Source organism: Ictidomys tridecemlineatus, chromosome 13, assembly GCF_052094955.1.
Source record: "Ictidomys tridecemlineatus isolate mIctTri1 chromosome 13, mIctTri1.hap1, whole genome shotgun sequence".
NCBI lineage: Eukaryota > Metazoa > Chordata > Mammalia > Rodentia > Sciuridae > Ictidomys > Ictidomys tridecemlineatus.
Genome location: NC_135489.1, coordinates 8,478,817 through 8,496,492, shown reverse-complemented (window position 1 = coordinate 8,496,492; position 17,676 = coordinate 8,478,817). Strand labels below are relative to the sequence as shown.

Sequence of the window (17,676 nt, the reverse complement as noted above, 5' to 3'; positions counted from 1 at the left end):
TTACTGTATTTTGGGCTAGGTTCTTAGAATGGCAAGAAAATTTTCAGTGACAACATCAGACATAGAAACTGTGATATATCAAAGGATTCTGTTAGAACAAAACCAGTCATATACATCACCAGGTGACCCTGGTCACTTACGAAGACAATAATGGGGATTTCTGTGAAAAATTTCCTGAGTGAAGGAATATTCTGAGTTTCTAGGGATTCTTCAGGTTCACTGAATTGTCTTAGCCATCCACCTAAAACTGAATACATCAGATTTGGCTAAGAACCTTCTTGACTTTCTCTGTTGGAAAGAGAAGGGACTGTTGTGTACAACAGAATCTCAGACCAAAAGGAACCAGTACCAAAGGACAGTCTGGCTTATGCTTGGTCATTTTCGGTGTGGGGATCCTGAGCCTCCAACATTCTCTCTCTGGACAGTTCTTTTATTGTTTCCTTACTTTGAACTGCATTCCATCTCCCTTTATCTCTATCCCTGGTACCACTACAGTTGCAGACATGCAGAATAAATCCAACTCTCCGTTATTTGAAGAAAACTGACAAGAAATTCTCTTTGGCCCTGGTCACCAATACTGTCCCAAAGATACAACAATGCTTTTACGTTGAAATATGGATTGCAAAAGAAGGGAAATTAAGAAAAACAGAAAAATAGAATTGAAAGTTTTAAATACAAATGGATTGGAAATTACAGTAGCTTAAAACTCCATGAGGACTGGGAACTGACTGTCTTTGAATGCTGCAATCTTGGTGGTACAAAGACAACATTTAATAAACATTTGTTGAAAGATTCAGTCACAGAAAATCACTGCCAATTTTTCACTAGATTAAAACACCATTCCAGTTTGTAGGAGATGGGCTTGGTAAACCCTGGAATACTTTGAGTTTTAGCCAGGAATCTTTGAAGGAAAATAATCTTTTCATTTGTATGCAACATGCATTCATATCCTAATTCCAAATCACATATTTACCTATCTAAACAAACATTCACAGAAATCAATCAATTATTCTACCAGATACTTACATTTTCTTTGTGTTTATTCATTTTGTTTCAATAAAAAAGCACAAAGACCAGAGGCTTTTTCAGAGATGTCTAAACCTAAATATTTATAATTGTTTAATTTCAATGTTAAATACTTTTTTTCCACTTTGATTCAGAATGTTAAAACTTAAATTGCGGAAAGTAGCCAAGCAAATTTAAACATAAAGATTTTATATTCATAATGACTTGCCTTTTCTCTGTGGTAAACAACTATAAAATTCTAAATGAAGTGAGAAATCAAGTCCCTGTTCCAAATATGCTTCATTTAATCTTCACAATCCAAGGAAATAGGTGTCATTATCCCCAATCATATTTGACTCAGGAGCAGAGGGGTCAAGTGGTTTATCCAACTTCACACAGCACACGAGGGAGAGAGAGTATGAACCAGGCAGCATGGCACAGGAGCTCCTGTCGAGACAGGGTGCCTCTGCCACACTTCTGTGGAGCTCAACGTGCTATGCCCTTCTCAGAAGCAACTATCCTAACCAGCTAGTCAGTGCAAATTCATAAATTCACAGGTTCATTTTTGTTGACTGTTATTCTTGTGCCAGTTATTCCCATTAAAACACATGCTCTTGGTATAGAATGACAAATTTTAAAATTAACTTGTATAAATTTATGTTTTGTAATATACTCTCAACCAATGCCATTTCAAAAAAACAAAACACTGAGGATTTAAATTCTCACTTCATTGACAATACAGTGAGGGGGCTGAGGCCATGTTGTACCAAGATCATAACTTTACAGCTGACTTAAGAATACAAATTCAATTCTTCTATCTTTAAGTGTTGTAAAAAGCAGGTGAGGCACCCTTTTAGAAAAATCAGTGTGTAAAAGATACCAAGTTCTACAAATACAAAATATACCAAACTCATGAATCCCAAGTTCTAAATCTATCAGGGAATAAGATTACAATCTGATCTCAAATCTGTTTAAATTCTAAAACTCCAATTATGAATTACTTAAAATTTTAACAAAAGAAATAAAAACTGTATGAAGATCGGTATTAGTTGCTGTCTTTGCTCCTACAGAACTATTCATGTGGCAAACTGCCAAAGGACACATAGTAAAAATAACAAACAACTACGTTTTGAATTACTTTATTTTAGAAAAACAAATGTTTACAACTGATGCTATAAGACAGAATATCATGAATTCAACAAGTTAGTAATACAGACTTTCAAAAACCACCAGAGATTAGTCCAAAGAAGAAAAGTATTTTTTGTCTACTCTTGGACTCACACATTCAGGAAAAAAAAAAAGAATTATAAAAATAAAATGGTAAACTTAACCCTACCAATTAATTGATAGTCATAATATCTCACTCTCACACTGGTTTATTTCAACAAGTTCTGCTTAATAAGAATAGCTAAGTAGTTTTTCCACCTTGTCCTACCTCTTGGTCATACAGAACAATGATGAAATTATTTATATTACTTTTTACAAAACCAAAACAAACAAACAAAAAAGCCCCAAAATCAAAACACAAGGAACATCATTAACAATAAAATCCACCAAACAGCTGTTTTAACTACTCACATAGACCCTTCCTTCAACCTTAAAACATTTGGCATCTTAAATGTTATTTCTAAATCAGATACCAGGAAGCACTGTGAGGAAGAAAATGAAAATTCCAGATTTAATATCCTTCAAACAAGTTTCAGACAGTAGCTAGAGAAATACTGATGCATACAGTGAAACAAAAAAGGTTGTGCGCTACCATGGGGTGCACAGGGTACATGATAAAAATATGCACTTTCCCTCTGGAATATTGGTAATATTGTTCAAGGATCTAGAAGTTTGAATTCCAGAAAACAGATATGGAACTTTGCTGCAACTGAAAGAGAAAGTGGGACTCCAGTTTCCTGAAGGATTCTATTAAAGATATGTAATCATGTAATTCATCATCTGAATTATCACTGTGTCTACCAGATTTAATTATTAAGAGATACACCTTTATTTTTAAATAATTTTTCCTGAAATGAAAACAGCATTCAGAGTAAAGCTCTGATAATCACATTGAAGGGAAAAAGCACACAAGTGAACCATTTTTTTTTTTTTGGTGAGGAATCTGACAAAGTAATATTCTAAAACAGAAACAAGTTAAAAGCAAAATTTTAATACAAAAAGAAAAAAAAACATTCACTTATCAAACAACCTACACATTTTGTTTTCTCAATAAACACACTTAAAATGTGCAAAGAGCACATGAGGCAAGAGCACAGAGTTGTGCAAAGGATGACAGAGATCTAAGGCCATGAACTAAAGGGTCATGTCCCAGAATACAAAGGATCATCACTGGATTTTTGCTTCTTGAACTTTACTCTTTTCCCTACAGAGGTGTTCTGTATAGGTGATGACTAATAACACAAAAATATGCAAACTAACATCTGATAGTGATAAACATGAAGGAAAAAAAATCAGTGACATTTTCTGTAATTTTATTTCACTTCTTTACTAAACTGAGTCTTAAATGAGGCTCTATACTTATCTAAGTTTTTTCTACTGCAAAACCAGTCTGATCACTGGGAACATTATTATCTTCCCAAAGATACTCTCTGTATTCTATGCAGAGGAATCTCCTTTTTGAATTACCAGCATTTATGTCCAATTTCCATTTGAGAACTTTTCATTTTAGTATTTTCTGAAATTCTCTCTGACTACATACTTATTTCATTATTAAAAAAGTTAATAAGGGGTCAAACATTAAAGATGGATATTTAATTATTATATGCTAAAAGAACACATGAACACAACAAAACAATTATTTGTAATTCTGCAGCATTTAAGATACAAGAGTTTCAGTTAGTCCAGATTAGTATGGCATCAGAAACAACCAAAAGCTGCCTTTGGCAATCAAAGCCCTAAATAACTTCAGTGTAAGGACCATAAATTACATATTTTTAAAATGATTAAACATTTTTAATACAATCAAGACAATCTTTACAATGGATAATAAAACTAAAGAATAAGTACTTAAATAAGTTACCTAGTAAAAATTCCAAACTTACGTAAACAAAGGCCTCAAAAATAACAAATTAATCCACAATAAGCATATCAAGCTTACTGCAAAATACCAATTTTTAGATATTACTGTGTTAGAATTCCTACACTATTTCATTATAAATGAAATTAGAGATACTCACTGAAATGGATGACAGAACTCAGAGAACAGAGAAAGTAACCAGCCATCTCTATTTTTCTCACTGTGCGTGACACACTGCTTGACATGCTAATTATGTCACTCATTACTCATTATGAACATGTGTTCATAATGGCATTACAAAATAGATGTGCGATAATTCAGATTTTAAATTGCTATAAAGTAAAATTACCACAAACAAAAATATGATATATTACTTTTCAAAAGCCAGATTTTTTAATCAAATGAAATTTTAGAAGAAATTTCAATATACAAAATAAAAAAGAAAGAATACAAAAATCCTAAACTGCTTTGGCTAAAGCTAAGCAAGACAGGATTGACATAGCTCCTTTCCTTCCTGGAATGACTGATGAAGACAACTGGTTAGAGAGCATTCCCAGGAACGGGCTGAAGTTACTGTTCCCTGCACAACCTGGTTATTTTGCAAAGATCAACCACAAAACTCCCCCCACACACTATACAGGCTCATATGAAAATTTTATAATAATGAAACCAAGTATAAAGTTAAAAAGTAACATTTCCTCTCCTTTAAAAATAACTAACAAAATAAAAGCACTATGCTATATATAAAACCACATCACTTTTAACCTTGTAATCTTAATGTGATACATGGAAAAAGTTGTTAGTTTTCCTTAAAGTGCCTAACTTTTATTAAAGACTTACATTGTCCATACAAATCTTATGCAAAATATATGAGAATGGACAGCTGTAGGTAGATGTGTTATTTTTTCTCTATCAGACATGTATTTTCTACCTGAATGACCAATTTAAATATTCTCTCCAAGAATCCTAACTTTGTCACAGAATATTCAGATAGAGAAACATGCAAATAAAACTGACCTATTATAATAACATCTATAAGGTAAACTCTGATGGAGTGGTTTGATTCTGTTTGTTTTAGATACACCGTTTCTTTACTCCAAATATCTCCCCCTTTGTAGAAGGACTACTTGAATCCATGCAGTTGATATTAGCAAAGTACAAATAACATGTTCTCTTCTGTAAAGATCATGATTAAATATCTATATCCAATAAATAGACTCTTTAATGATTTGAAATCCTATCAAATGTTTTATACTCGTCAAGTCTCAGTCTTTCTTTTTCTCTAACACATCCTTGGGCTCTTGGGCAGTAGGTGCTGTAGAATCTCCACTGTTTGGCTCTTGATCTGTGTTCTCCTCTGGCTGTTCTTGGATTTCAAATTCACTTTTAGACATTTCATATCGCTCTTCCATATAACCTCCATCTGAGTCTGTGTCAGCTGTGTAGATTCCATAGCACATGATACTGATGACACCCAGTGGCAGGCCAAAGAGAAAGCAGCCCATAAGTGGCGAGCTCCTGAATATCGACTGAGGAAAGATAATTAAAACTCAGTTGCCCTCAGATGTAATTCTGATATAAAAAGCACACAATAAATTTAAAACCACTGCAAATTTCTTCTTGTTGCTTAGCAACTTTCTTGAAGTATCAATATTTAAATGTCAACACTTAAACAATAACTACCATGCTAAAGACACCATAAGAGAGAGATTCAGCATCCATGCATGTAAATATGCACACACACATGCTTGTGTGTGTGTGTGTGTGTGTGTACCAAATTGCTTAAATCCCTTTTTAAAAAACTCATTTTTCTCATTTTAACTGAAAGGTCTCTTTAAGGTGATTACTATGCCTGCCAGTTTTTGAGCTATTCATTGAACTATAGAAACCTGATGCTCATGGCAAAGGCGGAGTTATTTACCATGAAGAGAGTATATACATATTCCCTTCACATGATGTTTTTATCATTTATTATTCATCTGGTAAGCAGTAAAGCATCATTCACTTATTAGTTTCCCTCATGTTATATGTAATCTCCTTAGCTCCCACAAAAACAAAAGTAATTTTACAAAATGTTTTTTCCACTACATTGTATTTTATGGGTTGCATTTGTAACTCACAAGAACAATATCCACAAGTTCAGAAAGATCATTATTTTGGATTAAGATAACAGAAGAAGGCTACACAGAGTCAGGGTATATTTTGAGGTAGAAATAGGAAAAGGAAGAAAGAGGCAGAACAAGGCATAATGTGAGTACTTGCAATTAGATCCAGGAAACTTTGTGCAACATTTTAAAAACAATGAGAAAGTATTTTAGATGGACAGAGTTCATTCACATTCTGATGTGCATCCCTGGAAAAAGGATGAACAATGGCCAAAGTTGATTATTCTAGAAGCATTAGTGGTTTACATAATGGAATGGAGACCAATAAGTGCCCAGACCAGGTAAAGAGGAGAAATAGTTTGATAATGTCTAATCCATGTTAGTGGCAACAGGAAAATTAAGAAATGCCACTGATAACTGAAGAAACAGTATGCTATGCATGGTAAGCCACAGATTATGAGAGTCACTTCTCAGAATAGAGAAGGCTAGCTATAGTTGCGTGCCTGCTTTCAGCTAGGAAGAGTGAAAATGCTGATGGCATGGCTCATGACAGATAATTAAAACTAAGTTTAGGCCTCAAGCAAATTTTAACATGCTCTACTGTCAAAGTGACTAAGAATTGAAGCTGGGGAATGAGAATGAGCTTTTAGAATACACTTACAAGCAAGAAGGCTCAGCTCCAAGGACTCAAGTGGGCAACAGAAAGAGACACTGGAAAGGCATGGATTATTGGAGAAATGGGGTGGAGGTGGGGGAAGTAGTAAGTATCACAGCAGCAGGGAAAGGAGAATGACGAAGAAGAGATTCCTTGAAGAAATCCAAAGGAATACACCAGAAGACTCAACTATCAGCAGGCTATCAGTGAGACTACATGGAAGTTTCATATGGTAAAAACAGATGGAAATTAGAATGGCAGAAAAAATCAGGTAAGAAGTGAGTGAATAAAGCTGAGGAAACATATTTCGAAAATGAAACTATAAAAGAAAATATCTGGGTAAACTATACAAATCACAGGGATGCCTAAAACTTTAAGATCTGGAAGTTTACTTTGAATATTGCAAAAAAAAAAAAAAGGAATTCTTGAGACATTTTTTTTTCAACAAAAATGATCAATTCACAGGAAACAATGCTTAGTAGAAATAAAAATTTCCTATTATCTAAATTTTCAGTAGGTTGGAGGAATAGTTTTTTAGTGCATTTAGTGATTCTGAATTTCAGTAATCTCTTCAATCATATGGAAATAATTAGAAAAACTTAATTTCTGGGGCTGGAGATGTGGCTCAAGCAGTAGCGTGCTCGCCTGGTATGCGCAGGGCGCTGGGTTGGATCCTCAGCACCACATAAAAATAAAGTTGTTGTATCTACTGAAAACTAAAAAATAAATATTAAAAAAAGAAACTTAATTTCTATGATGGATGCAGTTCATACCTTTCAAATTGAAGACACACTTTGAACAAATCCTTTGAAATTCTCTATTTCACCCTCATTAGACATGAAGAACCCATACTTTCTAAGCTTCCAATGACACTAAACAAACTGTCCAACTTACCACAACAGTAGACTTGGCATCAAATAGTACTCTTTTCAATCTCTGCAAAATGCTATCACCTCCTTGGGCCTTCAATTTAATAAGAAAACAAAAATTAAAATGTTATCGGAGGCCAAAAGGTTGACTATAAAATGTTTCATAAAACACCTGAAAAAGCCATTTTAACACATTTGCTGGTTTTTTTTTTTTTTTTTGTCTTCTTGTGTTAACACAACCCGATTCTCTTCTGAAGAATTTAATTCTCTCCTATTCATAATCCATGCAGCTTAGCTGAACCTGACCTACTCCCCAAATCCAGGCATGCCCAATTTTTGAGTTTAGATCTGGGACTGCTGAACTAGAACTACTATAGGATACCTTTGTTATCATTTGGGGAAAGTCTCCCTGAGGATAAAGCTCAAAAGGAAGTGCTGAAAGGCAAAGAGAAAAAACTTCCTGATGAAAATCAATCCAATCCCTGCTCTCAGCCATCCAAGAACTCTGGCCCACTCTGAATCACCAACCTATGAGGACCAGTGTAATCTCTGTGTTATTAAACAGTTCAAGCCATCCGCTCGCTCACTTACAATGGAAGGGTTCTCATTCATACAGACAAGTTTCATTTGAACCAAAATACTATTTCTGCAAACATAAAATTCCACTATGTGATTAAGAGGGCTTTACAAATTTCTCGACTTTGATGCAAGGTAGATATGCATATTATGTTTCAATAAGGTTTGTGTAAAGCTAAAATGAAAATCTACAGAAAATAATAATAATTAAACTTCATGAAAGCAGTAAAGTCTCTTATTTTCTTTGAGTCTATTAAGATATGTGCTAGTTACAACCTGTGACCTGGAAGGAAAAACATGATCCTTTAATGCTAAGGGTGGCAACCAACTTAAGATTTATAGAAAAACAAAAAAACAATACATTACTAAGGCAATCTATTAAGTGAATAGATTTCTGAGATATATTTTATAAGATTATATCTGAAATTCTCCACAGGGGTTTGATTCTTAATGAATATCCTTACCTCTTAAGAAACTAGAGTCTTCTTCACAAATTTTCCTAGAAAAGTCATCCTCATAACTTAATTCAATGGTCCTTTTGGAACTAAGCAGTATTTAGAGTCAGGGATTACCTCACACAATATAGGACCTCTGAGCATTCAGAGCCAACTCTAAAAGCCAGTATCACCTCCCCCATCACTGTGGCACCCCAAATGTCTCCAAATTACCCTCCAATGGGGCATTCCCACCTGTTAGCTACTTCCATAGAAGATCTTCTATGTCTGAGAGAATGTGACAATGCCTATGAAAGGAGAGACCATCACATGGAAGAATGTTCCCTCTCACCCCTCAGCAAGGGCCTGCTATTCCTTTCAGAATCAGAAGTATGAAAACAACTTGCTTCTCTTCTACTTCCTATCATTCCTCTGAAAGAGAACTGAACCACTTACTTCTACTGAGCCATCCAAAATGTTATTAATGAACTCGATCAAGTCTTTGGCATCTGAAATCTGTCTATCTAGCACAAAGTATTGTTGGTTTGATGTGTTCAGTACAACTACAGTTGGGACTTTCAATTCACTGAAAACATAAAAAGAAATCAAATAAACATTAAACATATTGATAACAAATATTCTGGAATTTTTATATCTCAATAATTATGGAAAAAGGAAGCTGTATCAATAGCTTCACCTATAATTTCAAATTGTGTATCAATTTGAAATTAAAATTATATGAAATAATATATAATTTATTATATAAGTTAAATTATATGAAAAACATTCTAATGTATAATATAACAGAGAGCTGAGTAATCATGATTAAATGTAAAGATAAACATTATGATATATGATATGTCAATTGCTGGGACAGATTCTTCCTTGTCATAAGTCCACTTCAAATACTATCATTGTTAATCATACACAACCCACCTTAGCTACACAGCATTCAGAAAATCAGGCTAAGAGTGTGGCCTCTGAGGCCCACTTCGAATGTTCAAATCTGGAGCTTTCCCTGAAAGTTACAGTATGTCAGGCAAGTAACTAAGCTTCACACACACAACATTTTTCATTTGGAACAAAGCAGGCAATGCTACAAAAATTATACGAGATAACTCAAGCCTAGCATTCTGCATGTACCTTATCATACGTAGTCAAGAAAACACTATTGCAAATTCTCTGTTCTCCCTTTGTCACACTGTGTAGGAACTTTACCCAACAACATCAGAACACATGTATTTTTCAAGTGTACTTGGAACCCTCAACAAGGCAAATTGTATCCTGGGACATGAAAATATAATTCTATTGCAGAGTGTCCCGTTCATAAACTTCTCTTAGGTTGATGAGGTCAACCATATACTTCCTAAAACCAACAGGTATCCTATAACAATGGGAGAGCATAAAAAAAACTGTTTTTCCACTTTAAGTATTAAAAAATTTAGGGTCAGCTATTTCAAATACTCTACAGAGAAACTGTGCTTTTTCATTCTCTTGATTTCATTGTATTCTATATCTGGTCCACAACATAGTTTGGCAAACTACTCTCAAATCCTTATTAGAATGAGAGAGTTAATATCAAATAGTTACAAAAACATACTAGGTTAAATAATTATAAAATTACATTTTTTTCCTACATAGTTATTTTAATCTATTAAAATAAATTCTTGTATAATTGCAGTTAGTTCTTGAATGTTCAAAATTTTATATTTAATAGTCATAACTACCTATTAAAAATGAACTTGTTAAAGTATGTAAGTCAGAGTTTCTGAATAATGTCATTTCAGAATAGTATGAATTATAACACTGAGCTGGGAGACAAATATTTTTAGTATACAGCAATATTAAAACACAGTAAGTTTCATATACAGGATTTAGAAACTAAAGTAAAATAATGAAAAGACTGCTGTCATCAGAATATACCAACAGCTTTTTTTTTTTTAACTGTTAAACCTATCTCTCAAAAACAAATTTAAAGATGTGATAGCAAAATCACCCAGCACTTTACTCACTCCATCAGCAAGGTATTGATGTAGTCATTTCCATCCATGTGGCCAAACTGAAAATCCCTAACAAACAACAAAAAAAACCAAGAGCTTGATATTTAAAAAAATAAAAAAATAAAAAAAGCCAACCAATACAACAAATAGCTTCAGGGCTCGATAAGTATATAAGCTGTAAATATCTACTGAATGAATCACATAATATACATACATAGGAAATCTGACTTCTACTGGATTTTGAGACAAATATGTGAGTAGCACTAACAAATTCTAAGACATCTCCATTTATAAATGGTTAGATGCATGGAAATAAAATCCTGTCTAACAGAAATATGTTTTAAGATAAAATACCTGTTTACTCTAAAACTGGACCATTCAGAAGATACAACCTACTGTGTATTTTGTAGGCTTACTAACCTTTCACTAGATTTGGAATAAGATAATAAAAATCAAATAATATAAAAATACACATTATCTTTTTACATTTTTTTTTTAGTTGTAGATGGACACAATACCTTTATTTTTATTTTTGAACCCAGTGCCTCACACATGCTAGGCATATGCTCTACCACTGAGCCACAACTCCAGACCCTCAGTCTTTTTTGACAACAACATACAGAATGATTTGGCAAATAGCAAAAGTATTTCTGATGATATTTTTATATTGTTATTCTTTGAGTTCTTGTTACAATTATCTTTATAGTTTTGTTCTAACTTTTGACAGCTCACGTAACATAACCTCAAATTTATGAATATCTGAGCATCTATTTCCTTCCATAAAACCTGTCTCAATACTATAAGGAAGCAGGTATGATACAAATTATAAATAAGGCTGCATTCTTTTCCTAACTTGTAAGACATACTATCAATCAATTTCAAGATCCAGAAAACTCTGAAATGCTACAAGCTACCATTTACTTCAGTTCCCTAATTTACCTTGGGAAGTCCAGAATACAGACTGAGCACCCTTACCTGAAATGTTCACAACCAGTCATGCTTCAGATTTTTTTTTTATCATTTTGAAAAATTTACATATACATAATGAAATATATGGGAGGCAGAACCCAAATCCAGACATGAAATTCATTTGTTTCCTACACACCTCAATCAGCTTGAAGGGAATGTGACACAATATGTTAAGTGCACCTGCATTTTGACTGTTACCCATCAAATGAAGTCAAATGTGAGATTTTCCATTTGAAGTGACATGTCAGAGCTGAGAAAGTCTTATATTTTACAGCATTTCAATATTCAGACTAGGGATGCTCAAACTATACTACCACTTTTGCTTTACTATATTAGAAAATAAAACTAAACAAAAATAAGTAAATCTTCCAGAATGTAAGCACATACCTACTGAAGTGGCCTTTGTATTCTCTTGCAACTTCCTGAATAATTGACTTTAATCTGTAGAACAAATACATAAATATTTCAATTCATCACTTGAAACATATAAGTATCAAATAGCTTCCACCTTGTTTAAAGGCAGTAGTAAAAGTAAAATACTACTGTATCAAGTTGACTTAAAGCCACATGTAGTCTGAATTAGATGACATTAGAAGCTTAAAACTATTTCAAGGCAACTATACCTGGTATGTTCAATTGATGCATTTTTCTCATCAATAACTGCAATAGCCACAAGCTTTCCTGAAATTAAGAATGACATATCTAAGTTCAATAACTCTTTTTAAACAACTTTTAAACTATCATTTTCATTGAGAATAAGGAATTATAGCAAAAATGTTTTTAAAATTTAATTACAATTATCGTACATGTTAAACTTCCTTAAACTAGCACATTATAGTATAACATGCATTTGAATCAGAGAGAACCAGTGAATTAGTCAACTTCAAGTGATAATTTCTCTCCAAGCACTCACTCACAAAATGTTAATAGTAAATCTATTAACAATTTATATACCCAAATTGTGTTTTCACATTACCTACAAAATGATTAAGATAAATTTTTTTATTAAAAGCTGAAACCATAAGAAGTGAATTGGTAAAAAGTTTACTAAGAATTGTTATAGTTGTTAGTAAAAAGAAAATGAATGTAACAGTAAGATGGTTTTTATGTAGCCTATTTGCCAGTAATAATAAACAGAATTAAATGTCTCATGTTAATCTTAAATAGAACATGAATCAAATGTATGTGATTAAGCTCTAGGAGAATTAGCATGATATAATCATCAGTGCTGGACATTATGTTCTTGGCACTATTCAAGCCCTGGGAGAGCAATGGTAAGGTTCAGTTGAGTATTAGCTATGTAACAACTTCAGCAAGCTTCAGTTTACTCCAAGAAATTAGTATCTATTTTATAGAGTCATTGAGAGGAAAATGAGATTATATACACAAAAATACTGGGATACTATGTGGCTCTGAGCAGGTATACAAAGCAAGATTAAGTTAATAGTCTTTCAACATCCTCCTCACACTAAACATGGCTTCTATTGCCCCCAATGTTGCTTACACTTATCTCTAAAGTCCACACAATCTTGAATACTTTTAACACTCTGCTGAAAACATTAGTTCACAGTGATTATTTCCATTCTTAAAATATTTCACTTACTATTCAGTGTTTGCTTTTTTACCATGTGCTTCTTAGTTTTTACATGCCTCATTAGTTTCCTTTATTCACAATGTCTACAACATGTATGGGATCTTCCCATGTACGAAAAAGATTCAAGAAACACAGGAACAGTTTTTCATGTTAATTTACCAATTACTGAGTGCCAAATAATGTGCCAGACACTAGGCTATTTACAGAAGGCTTAATCTTAACATTGTGAATTAAAACAAAAATGGCAAGAGAATCCATGATTTCTCATTTGCTGTATATTTACAAAACGATTCTCCTTAAAACTTATAAGTTTTGCAGTTTGCATCTATAAAACTATGTAATTAACTTCTTGTAACTTCCATTTTTATGCCATATTTGCTTTGTCTGTCATTTTTAATCATGTAACTTTAAGAAATTGCCAGTTTGATTCATTCCCCCACCCACCACAAGTACAAGTAGACCTTATAATAAGGTTCTGATAAGTTTTACTTCAACTCCTATACAAAACCTGTGGATAGCCTCTTGGTAGATAACTTTTTCAAATCCCTTCCTATCCAGGCCTTTTGACTTCCTGTCATCAGTTTGATTAGTAAGCCCTGTATTTAGCTAATCTTTGACCTGCCCCCCACAAGTATATTTGGTAATAAGTTTCTATTCTCAAAAGCAGTACTAACATTCAAGTTTACTTCATGAAATGGAGATAATGATCCATTTCTTTTAGAAATCGATTTTAGTCAATTAAGGAATCCCAAAGAGTAATGAAGACTGTACATATGCTTGTTACCTGTGTCTCCAAGTTCATACAAGAGGAAGCCATCCATAGTAAGGTAAGTCTGAAACCTCTCCCTGTTGATCCATCCTGACAGGTCACCATCTTCATATTCTTAAAAACAAAACAAAGTGACTAAATTGTAGTACCAATATGTTTAACAAAGTTGCAATGTTTTAATCTGACAATACATATAAAATATCTGACAAAGAATATAATCTTAAATCCATAAACAGTACTTTTAGAAATTTATGGTAAGCAAGCAATCAGATGTAACAAAAAGATTAAAGCACAAAGCAACTTATAACATCACTAAAACAACAATTGAAATGTCCTAAATCAAAATAAGTGCATATTGGTACATGCTGGGAAGGATGATTTATAAATTTTAAAAATTTAATAAATTTTAATATAAATGAATAAGTATTATAACTAACTTTGCAAAGTTAAACAAGATAGTAACAAAGGCAAAATAAAAGCATAGGGACTGGGAATGTGGCTCAAGAGGTAGCGCGCTCGCCTGGCATGCGCAAGGTGCTGGGTTCGATCTTCAGTACCACATAAAAAAACGTAAAAATAAAGGATGCTGTATCCACCGAAAACAAAAAAATAAATATTAAAAAATTCTCTCTCTCTCTAAATAAATAAATAAATAAATAAAAGCATGTACTCCTAAATGGTTATCCTTCGCTTGTATGATAGATGGCATTTTTATTACAATTTTTTTGCTCATCTCTATTTTATGAATTTTTCTTAGTTTAGAAATCTTTTTTGTATGTACAGCTTAAACACACACATAAAACCAGAGCATAACAGCTTTTTTCCAACATCAAATTCTTCCTGTGGAAAGCAGATAGAGAAGATAATATTCAAAAGAAATATTATATCCTGATTAAAAATATAATTCAAGTAATTCTGAAGTAATTACAATTGTATGAAAAAAAAAGCCAATTGTAAACATCTTTTAAAGCCTATCAATAATTCTGGCCGAAAACTGTATTTTACTGACTTCTTGAAAGGTATGCTTTATGTCACTTGCATTGCTAAACAAACATTTTCAAGTCATCAAAATATAAAATAAGTAGTATAATGCAAATCTGAAAGTATGTATGCATTTGGACTTACAAATCAGAAAAGTAAATCTAAAACTAGAAGTTGCTTTCTGGGCCACAATCTTCACTCTATGTCAAAAGCAAATTTTGTACAGATTTCTCAAAGTGATAAACTGGAAACTCATTAGAAAATAAACCATCCTCCTAAACCCTTAACCCAATGCTTCTAAACATATTATCAATAATTATTAAAATAAATATTTAACGGATAACCCCTGGTCTATCTGAAGGCTCCAAGCAGGCTCTAAATACCATCTACTCCATGTTAGAAAAGCTTGGCCTTTATAAATGTAGAAACCTCACGTTAATCCTGTCTCAAGCATAGAAGTCTCCACAGCTGAAAACACAGAGAAATGAGAATAGGGTACTTTCTTATGCAGACTCAAAGAATAATCTAAATCTAAATTGATGTCTTCCCCCCAAGAAAAAACAAAGAAACAAAGTTGCTTTCTACGTTGTTAAGAAACTCATATAAGATGAGAATAAGAAATTTGTGTGACCAACATTGATCCCAATGACTACACATTTTAACTTGGGGAAAAAAAATCTCTTCATGCTTTAATCAATTTGTAAATTACTAAGAATATTAATCTTAAATGATTATTTTAATAAATAATATACAGAAAACGCTTATGCAAGGAGAACTATAATCAAAGAGTAGACAGAACAGATACAAACTATCTCCCTCTCTTTTCACATATGCAAGTTCCTCTTAAGTTCCTTTTTAAGCTTGATGTCTAACATAGATATTTAATAAACATTCTAATGAATGACTGAACACTCCACATAAAAAACTAATTGTACATGCCTCTACCATCTAACATTATCAGTTACCTGCCCTGAATTTTAGGACATTAATCAATCTGCCATATTAACTCCCTCACAGATTACTTTGAGGATAAAAGGACAACATCAGGTTAAGTAGAGAGATAGCATGCCCTCTATACACTTCTACTACAAGAAACTAAATTCAGTTCTTGTAATTAAAGATAATTAACACTAGAAATGCTCAACTTTCATATGACTATCAAAAGAAAATATTCCTTTTAACTAAAAACATTCTTTCACTGGATACTCTTCTGTTACATTTGAATTAAGAAATTCAAGGTCTATTGTTCTCAACTAGTTCTGGTTTCCTTTCTGTTCCATAGTATAATTCAACAAGAAAAACAACCACACTCCACAATGTTCTGGTAGTGAACAGAATGCTCCATATTTGTGCTCTCCAACACAGTAGCCACAAGTCACTGGCTAGTGAGAATGAGAAACTCAATTTTTTGTTAAACTTTAACTGAGATGGCTGCTAAGACTGCATTTACTTTCACCTTGGAGCAGTTATGTAGTGTCCAACAGATGTCTTGTTCTTCCCCTTCCCCTGAAATTTAAATTATCTCCTGGGGTCCCAGGTAGTCAGGGGCACTACCTACAGTACTCAGCAGTCTGGGAACCATGGGGGTAGAATTGATGGTATTAGGGAATTATAATCATCCTAGTTGTTCTAACAGCATGAGGCTATCTAAGACATATGGCTCACATTTTAAAAGACTGGTATATGAAGCACCAAAGTGATAAAATAACACTGGGATTTGCGTTAAAATATTTCAAGAAGGGGAAAAAAAACCCAAAACAGCTAAAGTAAATGTGGTAAAAAACCTTGCTGACTGTACACAATGTAGCATCACATCACATGTGCAGTCACACATGTACCTTGGGTAATGATGTCCATCTCATTTCACCATCTTTCCTGTACCTATTCACCATTCACCCTCCCTAACCCCCCGCCAACACCCCACCTCCCCTTTGCCCAAAGTTCCTCCATTTCTCCCATGCCCTCGCCCCATTATGAATCAGCACCCAATTATCAGAGAAAAATTTGGCCTTTGGTATTTGGGATTGGCTTACTTCGCTTAGCATGATATTCTCCAACCCTATCCATTTGCCTGCAAATGCCATAATTTTATTCTTTTTTAATGCTGAGTAATATTTCATTGTGTATATATACTAGTTTCTTAATCCATTCATCTACTGAAGGGCATCTAGGTTGGTTCCACAGTTTAGCTTCCGTGAATTGAGCCATGAGCATTGATGTAGCTGTGTTATTATAGTATGCTGATTTTAAGCCCTTTGGGTATAGACCAAGAAGTGAGATAGCTGGGTCAAATGATGGTCATTCTAAGTATTCTAAGGAATCTCCATACAGCTTTCCAGATTGGTTCTACCAATTTGCAGCCCCACCAGCAATGTATGAGTGTGCCTTTTCCCCCACATCCTCACCAAAACTTACTGTTGTCTGTATTCTTGATAAATACAAGAGAAATGAAAAGCTGTGCTGCAATTGTGTACAATGAATCAAATGCATTCTGCTGTCATATATACCTAATTAAAATAAATAAAATAATAAAAAAGAAAAAAAAAGTGGCTAAAGTTAACTCTCTCTGCATCATGTTATGTCTTTAACTGTCATATATTAGAGATTCTGTTCCTGCTTTTGTATAGTGCTTCAAGTAAATGGGTTATGAATTTTATTATATATGTTAGGGGATTCAACTATTTACCATTTTTT

The 17,676-nt window shown here is 33.3% G+C and overlaps 1 protein-coding gene across 2 annotated transcripts in view; it reads right to left on the bottom strand.

Moving 5' to 3' along the window:
• Positions 1 to 2,128: 2,128 nt before the first annotated feature.
• The window catches only part of Tmx3 (thioredoxin related transmembrane protein 3), a 38,021-nt gene continuing 22,473 nt past the window's right edge, over positions 2,129 to 17,676 (bottom strand). For both annotated transcript variants that reach the window (XM_005340231.4, XM_040272194.2), the window contains 7 exons: positions 14,017 to 14,115; positions 12,262 to 12,319; positions 12,026 to 12,079; positions 10,682 to 10,738; positions 9,126 to 9,255; positions 7,685 to 7,753; positions 2,129 to 5,559 (listed from right to left, as the gene is read on the bottom strand). In XM_005340231.4, coding sequence (XP_005340288.1) covers positions 5,296 to 5,559; positions 7,685 to 7,753; positions 9,126 to 9,255; positions 10,682 to 10,738; positions 12,026 to 12,079; positions 12,262 to 12,319; positions 14,017 to 14,115 — 731 coding nt within the window. In that variant the 3' untranslated portion in view covers positions 2,129 to 5,295. The remainder of the gene's footprint in view (positions 5,560 to 7,684; positions 7,754 to 9,125; positions 9,256 to 10,681; positions 10,739 to 12,025; positions 12,080 to 12,261; positions 12,320 to 14,016; positions 14,116 to 17,676) is intronic.